Here is an 18250-nt window from a genome sequence, read left to right as displayed (position 1 = left end):
TAGTTTGTGGCAGGTGTGCGCGCGCATGGCATACTTGGGATGGTTTGGCTCCTAAACAAAAAACGGTGCAATTTCTTCACATCCAGCACTTTTCAATCCGCACGCCGTCACACACGTCCCAGATATCGTCTATCTGTCGCCCAGGTCATTAAAGAGATGAATCGTTTCACGACTTTTCCTGACAGATTCTCGACAGATCTTCACATTTCTTCGCCAACGACGCCACGATTTGATCAGCATCAGCATCTACGGCTCTGTCAACGCCCGGCTGCCCAAGATCAACTTACCCTACGACCCGCAATTGCCCACCATTGCCACCTGTGTAAGTGATCGACTCCACTCAACCTCATCTCCTCCTTAGGGAACTTAGAAATGAGATACCCACTTCACACCGGAGGAAATGCTGACCACATTCAAACCACCGAGCAGGACGATCTCAAACTCGATCGTGTCTACGGCGCAGTGACACGAACCTGCAAACACCTCCAGCTACTCCTCCTTCGTCTTTCCTCAAACCTGTCCCCCTGCTAAGAATGCAAACAAATTCCACAACGGACGGAGCGCAATTGAACAACAGCCCAACACGGGCAATGATTCGACAAATTTTCAACGATCTTTTTATCCCCCGTACCCTGGGCTTTTTTTTCGCTCTACCTCTGTCCCTCTCTCTCTTTCGATCTATGTGATTGAAGCTGTACAGAAAAGACTGGCTGGGAAATGAAATTCCTGATTCAGCGTGGAGAGGGCATCACTTAACAATAAATATCAAATTTAAGTGCACCCTTCCAATACTCCCGGGGACCCAAAATCGTACCCGAGCCCAAGGTGCCGAGTGCGGTCAGCGGAGCGAAAAACGAGAGCGAAGAAGCACGAAGTAGCCTTCGAGTGGTAAGAATTATGCAAAAAAGTGGCTTGGGATGGGACAACAAAAAAAAAGCGTACCGTCCTTAAACGAACAGTCGAGCGGTCGAGAAGATCACAAAAGGACATCCTTTCCACTGCGTTGGGAAACGCACTTGGGACGCATTCTGTATGTGTGTTGCATCCTAAGTTGCGTGATCGTGATCTTTACATAGGTTCTGTTTCGTTTTGAAGGAGGATAAGCAGGAAACGTTCAATGACCACCACCACCAGCATCACACGCTCGACCACTTATTGGAATGGACTGTGTGGAATAATCTGTTGAAGAAGTTCACGAATGCACACGAAGATCGATCCGGAAGGTGACCCACAAAAACCTCGAACCCAGACAATCGGGCTGCATCGCTGCTGCAACGATGACGTGGTGGTAAGTGCCATTGGATGGATTGGTGGCTAGGAGTACTTTCTTATGAATGGAACAAATTATTGCCAGTGTAGGAGATGATCCGGGCACGGTGAGAGCTCTTGAAGTAGGAACACCAACGAAGAAATTGGACTGATCGATTGAATATTCGATCACCAACCCAGAAAGATATTCATTCATTCGTGGAAGATATTTTTCTCATATCACATGCCTTACAATTTTCACATTAATTTGCCGAAATATCGCTTCCATCACAGTTATGTCACCATTTCTAATGGGTCATGCACGCTAACGACCGTGAACTTCGGAAGTCATCGTCAGGGAGGGGAAAAAGCTCCTGTTTACTCCACTGCGGCTTTGTGGCACTAGTTTCACTCCTAATGAAATCCAATTACCACACTGCAGCAGGGTAAGCAAACGAGGCAGTTCGCACCTCGCCGAAAGAAGCTTCCGTACGTGAGGTAATGCGGGCCCAAGCTTCAACCAACCACGCTCCACGCTCTGTCTATCAATCAAAGCCTGTCAAGCGGAGAATTACTGCCCCACAAAGGGCATATTTATTCGTTTGTAACAAGAAAGAGGAGTAAGAGCGAATAGTGAGGCAATGGGTAGGAATTGAAGAAGGGAAATAAGTCGTGCCTCCTCCCCAGGGGACACCTATATTCCCAGATGACAAACAGTTTTTGCACCATTTTTCTCTGTAAATCGGCGCTCTGAGTCTGAGTTGACCGATTACCGGAACAATGTGCCTTAAAACCCTCGCCTAAGCTGGCAACTTGCGCTGATGAACGATCGCTTAATGCTCACACCTTGAATCATTTTCTCACGTACACCTGATCGATGTGCCCGAGGGTATGCCACTGCCTGCTTCGGAAGAAGAAGAGGAGGAAGCTCTAATCCTTTGCTCAAATAATGGATCCCGAACAATCATTTAAATACGTGACCTTTCAAGGAAAGCAGTGAGACGGCAACATTTTGCTTCCCAAAACAACAAACAAACACACAGTGTTTGACCATTATAAAACGGATTTATTTGACCGTATTTGATGCTGTTGTGAAATAACTTCTTCTTATCACTTCACAGCCACACTCACAGCACAATGTGAATGTGTTTTTAATTTATGGCTGCAAGTGGTAATTAATTCAGTTAAAGCCACAATTCCTTCAACCGAATATGCCCTTGCCCGTCCTCCAGAACCGCTGTTTGGCTCCCTATCAACACCTCGTTAAGTGAGAAACCCGCACCCGCCCGTCCACCATCGGGCCTCGGGCCTAATTATCCGCTAACGGGCGCGGTTACACGCGCGCTATCGATTAGCCGGTTACGCATCAGCGGGAAAACCGTGGCCGAAAAATGGAAACAAAAATCCCATCCGGCAGAGGAAATATTTACAGCATCTTTACACCCTCGGTGTGCGTTGCGGTGTTGCGCGGGCCCTGGAAAATCGACACCCCGCTTCCGGACATCCTCTCACGGCACGGCTGACCACTTTTTTCCGCAAAACTGTTCCGCATCGTCGGCCTAATCCGGAACACGTGTTTCGTGCCGTTTTTTTCTTCTAAAGTTGCCTTTTGACTATGAGCCTACGCATCCACCGGAAGGGCCTATCTTGTTTGCATACAAAGTGTGCTTAAAAGTGGCTCTCTTTCTCTCTCTCTCTTTCGGGTGCTTATGATGGACTGATGATGCCTTTTGGTCCCTTTTTTGCAGCGGATCGCTTGAGGAATTTGGTCCGTCGTTCGGGTTGCTTCCTACGACCAGAAGGAACAGTTTAACACTTGTTGTTGGACGTTGGGCAGTTAGATGGATATTTATATCCTTCGCTACCAAAGAGGGACACAGGAAGCATAAATTAAAAAGCAATAAATAACAGGCAGCAATAACGGAATTAAGTACATGCTGCTTTCAACGCAAAATTATTGGATCAGATTCTTGCAAGTTTTGAGAGAATTTCATCATTCTTTCGTTCAATCAAGACAAAATTAACTCTTTTATAGCCGTAAGCATTGCTTAATTCAGCCGCAAAACCTTTTAGATCGGATCGCAAAGGTCAAATTTTCTAAAACAATCCGTCTCAGTCATCGTTTATCGCCCTTTGCTTCATTCCAATTGTCTCTAAAAATGCTCAAGAAATAACCTATTTAACACTCGATCAGCTTGCCAACACTATTAAGGGTGATCTGGATTCTGCATTAAGTCAATGTTGTGCAATGCTTACATTACTTGTTTGAATTACAGTCGATTCCTGAGTTAGGCAGTGCAAGAAGTAGTGCCAAAGTGAAGTTTTATGTATCAAACGATTCATTAGCCCCATTATTGAGTGGATAAATAATATAATATCTAACCAAATATATTCGATAAGCCCATTATTGAAACATTTTTTCCGGTAGTTGGGTATTATTTTTTATAGAAAATTATATTAATCTTTTGGTGAATTGAAGAACCATACATTTTCTATTTGGCGTAACGTCCTACGCGGACATCCCGGCCTTTAGAGGCTTTCAAGAAAGACTTAATTCATTACCACGCAACGCAGCCGGATAGACAAAATCCTTGCTACGGGGGGACGACGGTCCATTCTGAGCTTGAACCCATGACGGGCATGTTATTGAGTCGTTCGAGTTGACGACTGTACCACAGGACCGCCCCAAAAATGCCTGCAAAAATGCTTTAAATGCTGCTTCTATTTGCACCTTTCATAGTGTGACTCGATAGTTTGTATATCGTTTATAGGATTTTCCAAGGGTATTTGTGTATTTTTTGTAATTATTTTAGGGTAGCTCACGAAAAATTGACCATTTTTCATATATTTTCCATTTTAGATTCAAAGAAATCTGACAAACGCTAAATAAATCGTGGGAAGAATCCAAAACTAATGTGGAAAGCAACTTTAAAAAAAAAACACTAGAACCCATATATTTTTGAGCAAAATACGTATTAATTATGGACAATTTGCATGAAAGTCAGTGGTTTTATGTGCATTAATTAAGCAAAACTAACAATCAACAATCAAGCCCTAGAAAGATAATCCTTCCAACTACACTAAAAGGGATACTAACGAGAAAATCTAGAATAATATAACGAAGCTTCTAAAGGAAGAAGGACTCATTTTACAATATAGTAAATACACCATTAAATATAATGTAACAGTGCTGAATTGTCCCTAGCCCGACTCTCCCTACGATTACAATGTGCTGCAGTACTACAACTTTTCCAACCATTCCTTGTAAAATAAACAGCTTTAATGCGTTTTCCCCCGTATTTATATTGCGGCCCTGCGGCAAACCAAGAACGTGAAAGAACTAACCCATTCCCTCGCCCCTCTCCCCTTCTCCGGCTCGTCACACAGTCTCAGGCTCCTCGAGAACCATCTGCAATCCATTGAGACATCAAACGTATTCCCTGCCCACATTCCCTCCCACCAAGGCGTACGGCGCCACCAGTTTGCTGGCCTCCAAGTATCAACGCCAGGGGAAGAAGAAGAAACAAAAAAGAAACAGGGATACAACTAAAACAAAGCGCAATTCCCCCGGTCAAACGATTAATTGCACCGTAAGAAGATGAAATAGTTCACACACCGCAATACACGTGCATGAGTTCGAGGTGCGGATGGGTGAATCAGTCCACCCTCACTCCACCCGCTGGCTAGCAGAGCCGGTGCTGTTTACGCGTAAAACTCTCAAAAGTCCAGTTCCAACGACGGTGTTTACAAAATTATTATACAATGCACAATCTCGGGTAAACAACGGCTCCTGTCCACACCACACCCCACCAGCGACCATAGACTTGCTCCCCTGCCTTCGTTCCACTAGTGCGCAGATTTCTGTTTTTACACAACCCTTTCTCGGGGTTTGCACTGGCCCCTTCTCCGCCGAACAGGGGAGCCACTTCTGAAGGAATAAATACGGAGCTTCCAGTGGATGTGTGTTCTGGCGCACACGCTGCCCGATTGAGGTTGCGCGGTAGAAACCCGCACGATGCACCTCGCTGCAACTGCACTTTTTGCGCTCACAGCTCATTTGGCAGTTTGGCACATTTTTCATCACCTTCACCAGGGGCGTCGCTGGACCGCCGCGTACTGCCACGCATCGTTGGATGCATTTTGCACCCCGTTGCCGTTCTTTCTACTGAGCGCCATCAAAGGGTTTTTTTTAGGGGGGAAAATGGGAATGAAGTCAACCGGGAGGACGACGCGATCGAGATCAAAAGGCCGCGTTTTGAAACGCCGTTTCCATGCGCGTTGATCATGATGACGATGATGATGATTGAGAGTTCTCTACTTTGTAAGATCTTCAGCTTAAAAGGGAACTCTCTCTCTCTCTTTCGCCTTCTCAGAGAACATTCTACGCAACTCAGGATGTAGATGCTCCCAAGCTTCCGATTCCCATCATCAGCCCAAACTGACCAACTCGTTTTTGGATAGGGCTCACACGATGATTCACACTCTCGCCACTCGATGAATGAAGCCGCTCTCCTGGAGGCGGAAAAGAATAGAGCCCCAAACCTATTCAATCTCACCATCCTTCTCGCGACTCCAGACTTTGCGCTTCTTCCAGTGCGCGCTGAGACGCACTTTCAAGATCACAGACGATCGTGATCATCATGTTGGGGCCCGGCTCTACTATACAACTTGAAGCGAAGGGTAGGGAGGGGGGGGGGAGGGAAGAAAAAATCTACTCCTTCACAGGCGAAAGTAGCTCTCCATTGGAACGGAACAATCAGAAATCAACGAGTTCGTTTGCGCCGAGGGCGAAACTTTGTGGCCCAGCGATGGGGAGAAATATTTTCCCACACTTACTATTTAATTCCTCTGCACTGCCCCAGACGTGGAGGGTGTGTGCGTGTCTGACTTCTCGAGTAAATGGGCTTTTGGTGGAGGCTTTTTATTGTAGCATTTCGCGTACCGATTCCCACAGGTACTTTGCATACCAACCACAGAGGGGGAGAACATTGTGCCGAGCCGTTTCCAGTGGGCAAGGAAAATATTTTCCCTTAATTTTCCCATTCTTCAGTACCGGGCGAAGTCATTTGGCAGTTTGTGGGAGTCAAGTCATGTGCACTCCTCCTTAGCATCCAATCGATCGAGTACCGTTAATAGGCGATCTTGCATGTAAAATGGAGTGTCTGTTGTTTCGCCCTGTAACTATTGTGAACACCAATTAGCTGAGCTACAGCTGCCAACTAAATAGGTCCCGCGCAACCCATCAAAAAGCCTCTTGAAAACGGCACCGCATTGCTAACGATCCTGACCGTTGCGGTGCAACACGCATTCCCTCAAACGGCCGTGACAATCAAAACACGATCCTTTTGCAACGTGAACGCAACCGGAAGCACCCATTTTATGGAGCGGCAACGCTGTCGCCGCTCAGTCTAGTCGGGTTTGTACGCGCGATCGTACGGAAATTTATGGGACAGGTCCTAGGCTAAGGTCCTGCTTCCGCGTCCGTACCGCACGTTGCATCACGTTGCATGCCACGCCACGCCAGACAGTCGGTCGCCGTTTGCCTGTGCCCCGTTGTCATCAGTTAGCGCTCGTTTGTTGTTCAATATTTGCGTTCACAGCCACTAGCGGACCGAAATGTGATCCTGCAAACAAACCGAAACTGATTTCTTCCTCTTTTTGTTTCGTTGCTGTTGTTTTCTTCCTTCGCTCGTCCTTCCCGGTTGTGTGCCGTTGCCATCGCGAGGAGTTGCTGGAAGCATTTCAGTATGCTCAACGTTTGCTTAGGATGAACACAAAAAAACAGCCGGGGAAGCCACTTCCCCTCAGTCTAGTGCACTCCAACTGCAATAAGTCAATAATTGTCAGCTGGAATTTCCTACCTAAGTGTGCACCCTCACTTCAAAATGCGTGACGATCAACGTTAAAGCAGAAGAAGAAGAAGAAGAAGAAGAAGAAGAAAGAAAAAATCACATTCATCTCCCGCACAGGTTGTTCCGGGAAGCTGTACTGTGTTGACATTCTCACCACCGGCAACACTAATTCACGGCTGGAATGTGAAGGATGCGTTGCGTGATCCTCGATTTTGAGGCATTTTTTTCTTTCGGGGTTGTTGTTTGAAGGACAGACAGAGTTTTTGGTGAGACTTGTTGGTATGTTATAGGTTATTTATGTTGCTTCTCAAAATATGCTATGTAAATGCTTCTGTTTTGTGGGATAAATATTGTTTCCATAAATACGGAATACACTCAAAATACAGTCGCACTAAAAGGGGGAGAAGGGTTTGAAGCTTTGATTGTTTTCTATCAGATTTTAAATAAAACATAAAATTTCACCAAACAAAAGAGAGGAAAAACATGCTAAATAGGCATGCAACAGCTCCTGTTTCTGCCATGAACTAAAGTCATCCTTGTTTTTTTTTTTTGCTCCGATCATACATCACGCATCAAAATCAATCTCAATTCGCTAATGTCAACCACAAACACGGCTGGCCCTACAACAGCATCCCTCAAACACCCACACACACACACGAGAGAGAGGACATCGAAAGCATAACAACACACAGTTTCGGGCGATGTTTCAAATTAAAATCGATTTGTTTCTGTTTTCATTTCTCTTCCTTTTTTCTTGTTAATGATTATCGCTTTTTATCATGCGAGCAGGTCCACGGCTTTGTGTGTATGTGCTAGTAGACGACACCCAGTGGACACCGAGATCGGTTTGCAGCAGCAGCAGCAGCACGGTGAAAGGTAGAGCCACAATGTGGGCAATTGTGGGCAACAACAGTGCCGTTGTAGTAGCTGTTTCATCTCCTCCTGCTCCATCCCCCCCCCCACGAATATCCAAGGAAAAACAATAAAATTGAAAATTATACACCTGTTTGCTGTGCGTATGGGCCACACGGCGCGCGTGTGTGTGTGTGGGAAAACGGTACCATTGCTGTTGTTGTTGTTGTTGTGGGCGGGTGTGCTGCGGGTGCGAGGTGGATAAATATTTGGATTAAAAACTCGATACTCACCAACAATAATTACATTTTGCCCACTTTTACTCGGGCGAGCGGTGCGGTGCGGGTTTTTTTTTCGGGAGTGGAAGGTGGCCATAGTAGCGATACACACCCATCGTTTGGGTGTTTGAGGTGAAAAATGACTCGGAAAATAGTGTGCAACGAAGAAAAGGGAGAGCGAGAGCGAGAGAGAGAGAGCGCACGCAAAAGTGTGCGAGAAAATTGACTGATTCCGTAAATGCAACACAAGGAAATGAAGGAAAAACACACTCTGTGATGGACCTGTCGAGCAGCGGATTCGAGCAGCGTTCGATCGAGTGCGGTCCATCCTTCCCTCCATTCACCTTGGTGCTGGAAAGTGCAACAGCCTACTACGGATGTAGGATGCAATTGAGGCAAGCTCTGTGGTGTGTGCACTGCTGTGTTTTTCCCACTCAACAATGGAGAGCGTTTTCCTTCTTTTTTTCGCATATTACCCTGTCCCACACACAAACACACACACACGCACCCATGGGGGGTTTCCACCTGTTTTCGTGTAAATAAAATCTAATTAATTGCTTCCCCCGCTGGAGGATGCTTGAAGCATGATGTGAAGTAGGAGAAATCCAGCGCAATGGAACGGCAACGGTGTGCTGTTGTTATTTATTGTCCAACGAAACTGTGCCTCACAACTGGACATTATTCATCGATTCCGTGTTCGGAGTATGAATGCAAACGTGAAGGCGATGAAAAATTGATTTGTGGGTGTTTTCTAATTATTAACCGTAAATGTTCACATTGCAACATCATTTGTGCCTTTGGGCTGTCACTCTAATCAATCGACGAGCGCTGTATGTAGCCCACGCATTCCAGTACACGCCCGAATCATTAGCCGACTTTTTAATACCCCTGGGAAAGTCCTGCGTTCGAGCGACCATCCGACAGCGAAAGCAGGACACGAAAAACCGCAAAGTCAAAGTGTTAATCCTGGGGTTCTATGCAGTTTTGCGGACTTTCTCTACCTAACCAAGGTGCTCCCTCTCTCTCTCTCAAACACACACACCACGCTCTGTCCTTTTTGTCCCTCAGCAGCTCATTATCCTTAGCGCAACAGGATGCGCAGGAGCCACGTTCCGGATTAGCCGCAGCACCCGAGAGGAAGGATGAGCAGCGGGAAATGCCCAAAATGCCTTAATGCTGTCCAGTTCTGTCCGGTTACCCACACAGACACATCGGAAACTCCGCTGTCTCCGTGCTGCGTCGTAACCGCACCGGTTCATCCTTAATCCCTCTGTTTCGCCAACAACTCTTCTGCCCATCGATTATCGGACAATTCATCCGTTCCCCTGGGGGTTTGGAGGAAGTTGTTCCCTGTGTATCTCATTCGGTCACGTCTCACGCGGCTCAAGCGAAGGGCTGTGAGGGCAAAGGAAATGCAAACGAGTACGCTGTGGGCACGTTTCACAACGAAATGTCAAATTTTTAATGATTGAATCATTTTGTATTAGTTTTTCGCTTAAAACTCAAGTCAGTCGCACTGGAACAGGGCTTTCCTATTCCTGTTTAATGTTTGTATAACAGTTTTTCTACTAAATGAAAGTTGCTGGAAGCAAGGTGAATTAACCCGCTTTTTAAAAAGAACTTCCTGGAAAGCTGCACGTTGAAACTTTGAAACGAGAAGCTTTGAAATTTCAAGACGATTTGAAAAATGTTAGTTGCATGCAACATTGTTTGAAACTTTGTTTGAAATATTTAAATGAAATGTACTTTCCGTACGCAGTCAACCGCACGCAGCCAGCGGTTTGAAGCAAAATGCAGAGAAACCTGGATAAGAGAGAAGCAATGGAATAGGGAGAGAAATGGCGCATTGAGTAATTTTTACTTTTCTTAAATAAATTTATTGGATATCTGATTTAGACCATTATAACCTTGATAAGTACCGGCACATTCATGGCGAAGGGCTTTAGTCAACTAGGCCTTAGTCTCTCTCTCTCTCTCTGTCTCTCTCTCTCTCTCTCTCTCTGTCTCTCTCTCTGTCTCTCTCTTTCTCTCTTTCTTTTTCTCTCTCTCCCTTTCTCTCTCACTCTCTTTTTCTTTCTATCATCTATTTCTCCGTCTATCTCTCCGGATTGATTTCTTTCGCATAATACCAATGAAATCAAATTAAACACATTTGTTTTATCATTTCTTAGCTTAATTGTATTTCTTGAAATATTTCAACACTCTCAAACCACACAGCACGTAGCCATATTTTCTTTGTTACATCACGTCTTTCTCCCCATCCTCTCAGTATGTCTTCCATATTTGTCTCGCTCTCTTTCTCGCCACAGCACTCTCAACACTTTCCTCTTCGCTCGTTTATTACCTTCTCACGTCCATTCGTTTCACCTTTCAAGATGGCTGCCGGTCCCACCTGGGTCCACTGCGATGGCGATCGTCACCACGGTGTTTCAGTACGGTGCGGCCAGATTCAGATGGTTGCTATGATGATGGTGATGCAGATGGTGTGAACTATGATGCGCATGATGCCCGGAATGATGATGCGCCTGCAGGTGAGCTGCATGATGATGATGGTGATGATGACCGCCACCGTTCAGTGTGTGTTGATGCAGCTGTCCTGTGCCGGGAGATGACGTTCCACCGTTGGACAGCATCGAGTGTCCATACACGTCCGATTTACAGTCCAACGTGGTACCTTCACCTTCGCCCGTCACACCACCGCCACTTCCGACGATCACTACGCTCGGTTGCGTATCGGCGCTTCCACCGGCCGAGCTTGATCCGAGCCCCATCGAACCAAGCGTCGGAGAGCCTCCGGTGGTGGTAGTGGTGGGGGTGGCGATGTGACTGGACACGGCGCCCGGTGTTGACGATCCGGCGGATGTTGAAGAGGTCGAGATGGAGACAGGTGGTGGTACCATTTGCGAGATGGAAGGTATTTTTAAGCCTGTGGAGGAGAACGGAGGAAGGTTTTGGAGTTATTTTTGGTTCGATCGATATCTTGTTTTAAAAGTTCTATTTTAAAGCAACTTCAACAAGTTGTTGGACACGATGACACGATTAGAAGAAAAGGCAGTGACAAAGTCTTGCTGCTGCTACTACTCATGTTCCATTTCTCATTCAACACCCGATCGTGCCCTTCAACGTTTCTTTCCTGTGTCACTTGTCCTCAATCGTTTTAGAACGCCTTTTTATTTCTTCTTCGTCACTTTTTTATTCTTCTCATGCTTCTCTATTGCCCAAAACGTATCACGTATCGACACAGAATCTCCCCCTAAAAACACATACAGCATGTCGACATAAGCACACACGCACTCATTGTACAGCGCGCACACATCCAACACGCGCACTGGGACAACGCAGCATTTTTTTTTTTTGTCTACCGAGCATCATAAATCAATAATCTTAATCGCTGCTAAAACGATACTTTCAACAGCTCCCTTAACACCCCATACGGCCACACGGCACCTTGCCTTGCGTCGACAAATCGCTTCCCCAACACGTGTCACGACCGGCGGCTTGGCTGTACGCGAAAGCCAGCGGGCGTGCGTACGCACTTGTACGTGATGCTTTCCTTGCGGCAGCGACTCCGATCTTCAAGTGGCCAATTAATGCCATGGAGGCCCAAAGGTCCTCCCATCCTGCAGTCCCCCCTGCTGGGGGTGATGAACGGGTGGAATACAACCAGAAATTATTGTTTCCTGGCATCGCTCCACGATCGGGCTTGCTGCTCTCGCAATACAGTTGAGGGTAAAGTAATTCTATCCATTCAGTTTTCTTCTACTTTTGCTCTGCTTAAAGGGAGCTGGTGGTAGCGGAGGGAGCAGCAATGTAAGATTTATTATCCGTAAGCGAAGATTGCAAGCCAAACGATAAGAGCATTGGGTTTGGGTTGGATGTAGGATGAATCTGGTGGCTTGTAACGATCTGGCTGAACTTCTTGCTCCAGTCAAGTTGGGCCGAGTTATCGACACTCAAACAATAAGCGATCGGAAACATGACACCTTCCTTGGGGTTGATGGAAAGTGGGTGAGGATCAGAGATCGTAAGGCAAGTGTAAGTGTCAGCCAAGCAGCTGGTGGGCGAAACTATTGTTGAAAGCGCTGAATGAACATACATTGTTCGGTGATTGTGTTCTTCTACAATGATCGAGCTCTACGTATTGAGACACGAATTTGAAGAATTTTTTGAAACACAGCTGATATGTATTGCATTTAATTTAGTTTAAATATTTAGTGTAAATAGTTATCAGATAGCAATGTTCTAGCTCATGCTTTGCAAAATCACGCAAGCAAAGTAATCGTGAGCTACGTCATGTATTATTTTCTTACTTTCAAGAGAAAATTACTGAAAACTTCACAAAACAACAAACAAAACGAAATATTCAGATTTTCACGTTTACTGTCACTCGATCACTAAATGGATCTTTAACTGTAAGTTACTCATCTTTGATATTTTCATGAACCTCGATGAACTATCCCTTTGCTTGACGTCTCGTATCCATCCAAGGTGAAAAATGACTATTTGTCTGAAAATTCATGAGATCCTCTCTTGGTCGTGATCGAGATCTAACATTTTAGGCCTTTGTATCTGATGTTTGCAGTACCTCGGAAGTCTTACTGACGATTTAAATCATCTTCAGGACCTAACTTTAAGTGATCTTCAGTGATCGCACATGTTTTTCACCAACACTTATTACCATCATACTCACTAGTATCAATCCCGTACGGTGACGCTGCCGCATTGCCGAACGTATAGTTGCCATAGTCCAGCACTCCTCCGCCCGCTGTTTGCTGCCCGGGCGATCCCGGTGCCTGTAGCGGTTCGTGCAGGGACGTGTGCGTGATCTTCGAGTACGGGCTCATCGTGTCCACCCCAGCATAGGGCCAGCTAGAAGCACCGGTAGACGAAGGATGTCCATCCGAATATCCACCGGATTGATGTCCCGGACCACCACCACCAGCAGCCGTCGGTCCACCCTGTCCCAACACAGCCGACGGTGCTGGAAGGCTGGCGTAGTCCGCATATCCACCGTACGGTTGCGATAGATACCCTCCAGACAGCTCCGTTATCTCGTATCCAGTGTTACCAGCCGGATAAAACGCGCTACCACCACCGTATCCTTTCATCTGCTGCTTTCGCCGGAAGCCCCGAGGCCGACGCCTCAGACTGCCCTCATCCTCGAACATGTACTCCGCCGATGCATCGATCGTCCAGTAGTGACCCTTGCCCGGCTTGCCGCACTCTTTCGGTAGCTTCTTAAAGCACTCGTTCAGGCTGAGATTGTGCCGGACCGAGTTCTTCCAGCCGTTGTACTCTCCGTTGAAGAATTCATACCTGCAAAATACAAGAAAGAGTGTGCGTGTTTGTAGACGAAGCGCATTAAGGAGAATGCATTAGACCCCAATAAAGTACGAAATAAATTTTACTGCAAATGTTCCCACCAATAAAATGAAACAGAGACCACCCGGTCTCACTTTGAATCGTACCACACGCAAAAACCCCAAATGTGTGTCTCAAAGGCCATTGGCGCCAATGACTGGAGTGTAACCCCAAAAATAGCTGTCAATGTTCTGCCTGCCCACCCCAAGCTCTCAGATGATGTCATATAGATAGCTGCGGGAATGGATTTTCTCCCTTCCTCCTCTCGCTGCCCTTTCAATACTCACTTCGATTGCAGATACTTGTAGATTTCACTCAGCGTACGGCGCCGATGCGGCGAGTCCTTGATCGCCATCACGATCATGTTGATGTAGCTGAGCTGGGGCTTTTCCTGCCGTCGGCCACCGTTCGGTTTCTTCGGTCCTTCGCCACTGCCAGCGCCACTTCCCGTCGTGCTGCTGAGCTGCTGCTCTCCTCCGCCACTATTAGCGGTCGGTGTCGTCTTCCGAGCCGCCGCCACAGCACCAGTAGTGGAGCTCGCCCCAGACACGGGCGGTGTCGGTGAAGTCGAGCACGGTGAGCCAAGCTGTGAGACGGGGGAAGCGGACGTTGATTTGGAAAGATGCATCGATGCTTCGATCAGATGTCCACCGCTTGTACTTGTCGCTTGCATTGAGTGCTGCTGCTGCTGCTGCTGCTGCGGCTGCTGACCGACACCCAACCCGATGGAATCGCTCAGTCCCGTTGCGTCCTGTAGCTGATGCGGATGGAGTTGGTAGTGTGGGGCGTGCTGATGCTGTTGGTCTTGTTGCTGTTGCTGTTGCTGCACAGCGAATGGGTTAGTGACGATCGTGGACGAGCTCGGCGACACATTGCCCGCGCTAGCACTACTGCTCCCGTTGCTGCGTGATCGCTGCTGCCCGACCAGTGCACCAATTGCCAACTCCCCACCATAGCTCATCATTACCGACGGGGAGCCCATCGACTCACCGGACAGCTTGAGCGTGTTTATGGAGCTTTCCAGCAGGTAAGCAGCACCCGGCTGTCCGCGCAAACATTCCACCCCCATCGGGGACGCATCGGCCGGCGACACTTCGGGATCGTTTATCTGCGAGATCAGGTACGGCGACCGGTGGTTGATGTAGTACGGTGGCAGCTTCTCGAACGCATGGTGCGGGTGATGGTGGTGATACATGGACGAGATCTTGCCACTGTCACCTTCCAGCTTTAGCTCAATGTTGGTGGGATACGTGGCAATCCCAGCGCCAATGCCCGGCGGCGAAACGTTACGATCATCCATCTCATCCTTCACATCAATGCCGTGCTGTTGCTGCTGCTGGTGATGATGATGCTGCAGGTGATGATGGTGATGATGATGATGGTGAGGCTGAAAGTGTCCGTGAGCCTGTCCGTGATGGTGCGAAACGGACTGAGGATGAAAGGAAGGATGATGATGGTAAGGGTGCGCCATCATTGGGCCACAGTTCCTTCCATCATCCTGCTGGTGCTGCTGTTGCTGCTGCTGCTGCTGTTGTAGAGCAGGATTTTCTATAATGTGCGCAGAAGCCATCACGATGTTGGATGAAAGCGGTCGATAATGGTAGCCACTGGAAGGGTTACTATCGCCACCACCTCCACCACTGCCGACAATGATGCCCTGATCCTCACTGGCATCCACCATAGAAGAAGCGGTTTCCATGTGCTCTTCCGTTTTGATCATGCTTGTAGCCGTTTTACCAACAATTACTTGTCACTTCAAGATACAATGGCAGTTCACTTACACTGATTTTATATTTTACACTAATTACACAATTTTCTTCACCTTTTTTACACACTTTTCATACACCATCTCTGACTCCTCCAAGAGCCCAGCTCGCATCTCATAGTATGCGCAAGCTTTAAAACCAATAATTTTCACCACAACTTCTCTTACTGTTGCTAGCACACACACACACACACACACTCACACAAAGCACACTGTTCGCTGTTCGGGCAATGAGCGATCGAACCGCACCAAACACTTGATCGCTACTGAGCACACTTGAAGCAGGGGCGCCGGACCGAACAAACCAGTATCCAGTAAGAGCAGACGAACGCGCACGACCGTACCAGACCCGGGCTCCGCACTTGACGAAGCGTAATGATCGACTAATTTGAGAAATCCTTCCGAAAAAACAAAATACCACACCGAAATGTAAACAACCCGGGACCCCGGGGCCCCGGACGCCGAACAGCCGACGAATCGAGAACGCTCGGCTTAACCCCCTCCTTGCCCGCTGTTGAACACACACAGCGTCCCTCTCATCGTGGACGCATGGACGCTTAAAAAAAAGGAACGCAGATCCGCGAACGCAACCAGCACGACGGTTCGCCGCTTCTTCGATCTTCATTCTTGCCGTTCGAGCAAACCCGATGATCCCGTCTTTGCCAGTCCCCCTCTCCCAGCTTCTCCAGAACGGGTTCGCCTGCGGGGGACGGCTAAGGCCAGCTAACGTGCCGCGGGTGCTTTGTTTCACGCATCCGTTTCCAAACCCATAAATGAAATGCTACACTCTTTTATTGCACTGACGACTGTGCGATTGGAATGTTGGAAGTCATTTGGGTTGAAAGAGTAGAAAAAGAAGACGTTTTTTTATAAACAGCCTGAAAATATTTATATAAATTATAAAAAGATGAAATTCTGCAACCTTTTTGTAGTAACATTCTACTTCAAACTTCATTAAACATTCAGCAAAATCACACCATTGATCTCCATGTCCCTGCAAGGGTTAAATCGATCAACCCTTTTCGATCGTCCGTTTCCAACGCCGCACAGCTTGCTGCCTGCCATTTTTATTCGTCTCTCACCCCCACTGCATTCTACCATGGTTGCTGCGTTGGCAATTTCTCTGTTCCGTGGCGTGAGAGCGGCGATGTGCCGCTGGCGTATGTGTGCGCAAACACATCGATTCCCGTATGTGCGCTCATGATCGAGCTTAATTTATCTTCTTTATCCCTCCTTTACTGCAGGGTGCCAAGGAGGAGCGGGAATAATTCCCATACGTTTGCAGAACCAGCGACCGGGGGCCGTGCCGAGCTGTGATCGTGGAAAAGACAAATGGCTAGATTTAATGGATGGCATAGGCGGGCACAGTTGTGTGATCATTTTGTGGGGATTGAGCGAGAAAAAGCGTTGCTGTAAGGTGTACTGTGTGAAAGCTGGCAGTAAATCATTGACCGTATTGTGATAGTAAGACACCACAACCACACACACAGAACCAATTTCGATCGCCACCATCGCAAGCTGGACCGTTTTAAAACGCGATGGACGAGATGAAGATGCTCCTCACACATGCTGCGTGTGTGAGGACTGCGCCGGTGCCGTAACGGTCGCCGAAAAAGGCGGAGCTACGGCTCGAACCAGCAGTCGCCCACGATCTCCCCTTATTTTACAACAGCGCGGTACTTCTTGCAGGTTCTTGCCGCGGCCGCCATCACAGCGTTTCCCACCCCACCCCGTTTTTGGTGTTTGTTCTTCGGCGAAGCGGTTGTACTGGAACGAATAAGCGTGAAAGGTGCTCTTGCTGTGCTGTACGAGCGGATTGCCAAGGCAAGCAAAAGGCAAATCAATCAACGTAGACCGTGGCGGACCATCGTAGAGGCGAACCAATCGAGAGCGCATTGGCGGATCATCATGGTGGAGTGTTCGATCTTTACTTTACCGTCTCCTAAGGGGGTCCTTAGGCACCGATCGTACCGTATATTCAAATTCCGTTCTATACATGGGGGCACAAATTCTGTGCTTCATTTCAGTGCGCTCAAAATTTGCTAACAATCGATCACAATGTATGCTTTGGAAGGCTAGTTTTCCATTTTTAATGTCATATGAGAAACGTATCGCCACTAGCCTTATAATTGGTGGTTCTGCGTGAACCAAAATTCAACTTAAATTTGAGGGTCTCAATTTCTCCCCCAAGAAGAATTCATAAAGCGATCCCGATTGTTTATTATAAGCAATCGTGCGTGAGAGAGTCAGCTTAGTTGTATTTTAATGTCTCGTAAGCGAAATTGAAGCCTTGGAATTTGCCTGCCAGCAATAAAGAGATGAAAAATGTAACCTCCAAATGCCCTCGAAGAAAGATTCGATTATGCTAAAGTGGTCTTCTCGATCAATTGGTAAACAGAATCAACCTCGAAGAACTCTTCAAACATTTACTTTATGAACATTACTCAAATTGTCCTTTCAACAATTTTTGGCGTAAACTTGTTTAAACTTTTATACCCAAAAGCAAATTTCAATCATTTCCCATAGTACGGGATGTTCTAATTATAAGAGAACATAATTAGAACACAGCCAAACCCGTCCACCTCGCAATCAACCATGAATGGGCCCCACCAATACAGTAAACAATCAGTCGACCCACAATAAAATCGCCAAAAAAAAGCCGCAATTATTATGCCCTCGATGGATCATTTCCGCCCCCACGGATCATAATAAAAATGTAAAAGTGCTTCAAAAGTGCCCGCCCGCAAGTGTGTGTGCGTGTATGCGGTTTGTGTTTGCGTTTGCCGCTGGAAGTTTACTATTTCGTTCGTTTTCTTTCGACTTTTCGGGTAAACAAATAGTACCAAGCGCACACACACACACACTTCCCATTCTGGCTCGGGCCAGTTCTTCCC

General features: G+C 47.1%; 1 protein-coding gene across 1 annotated transcript; it reads right to left on the bottom strand.

Moving 5' to 3' along the window:
- Positions 1–10399: 10399 nt before the first annotated feature.
- Positions 10400–15751, bottom strand: LOC120897013 (forkhead box protein biniou). The gene is made up of 3 exons (XM_040301590.1): positions 13879–15751; positions 12921–13546; positions 10400–11156 (listed from the first exon to the last, which is right to left on the bottom strand). Exons 1-3 carry the CDS (start codon positions 15309–15311, stop codon positions 10660–10662), a joined length of 2556 nt encoding a protein of 851 aa, XP_040157524.1. The 5' UTR covers positions 15312–15751; the 3' UTR covers positions 10400–10659.
- Positions 15752–18250: the final 2499 nt, after the last annotated feature.

Source organism: Anopheles arabiensis, chromosome 2 (genome assembly GCF_016920715.1).
Source record: "Anopheles arabiensis isolate DONGOLA chromosome 2, AaraD3, whole genome shotgun sequence".
In the NCBI taxonomy this organism is placed as follows: Eukaryota; Metazoa; Arthropoda; class Insecta; order Diptera; family Culicidae; genus Anopheles; species Anopheles arabiensis.
Note: the sequence above shows the minus strand (reverse complement) of the source record. Positions and strands in the feature narration are given on the sequence as shown.

Coding starts and splice junctions, on each gene's coding strand:
- LOC120897013 (XM_040301590.1), bottom strand. CDS start 15,311: ATGATCAAAACGGAAGAGCACATGGAAACCGCTTCTTCTATGGTGGAT. Junction 13,547..13,878: donor TACAAGTATCTGCAATCGAA/GTGAGTATTGAA, acceptor TGTATTTTGCAG/GTATGAATTCTTCAACGGAG. Junction 11,157..12,920: donor ACCGTACGGGATTGATACTA/GTGAGTATGATG, acceptor TCTCCTCCACAG/GCTTAAAAATACCTTCCATC.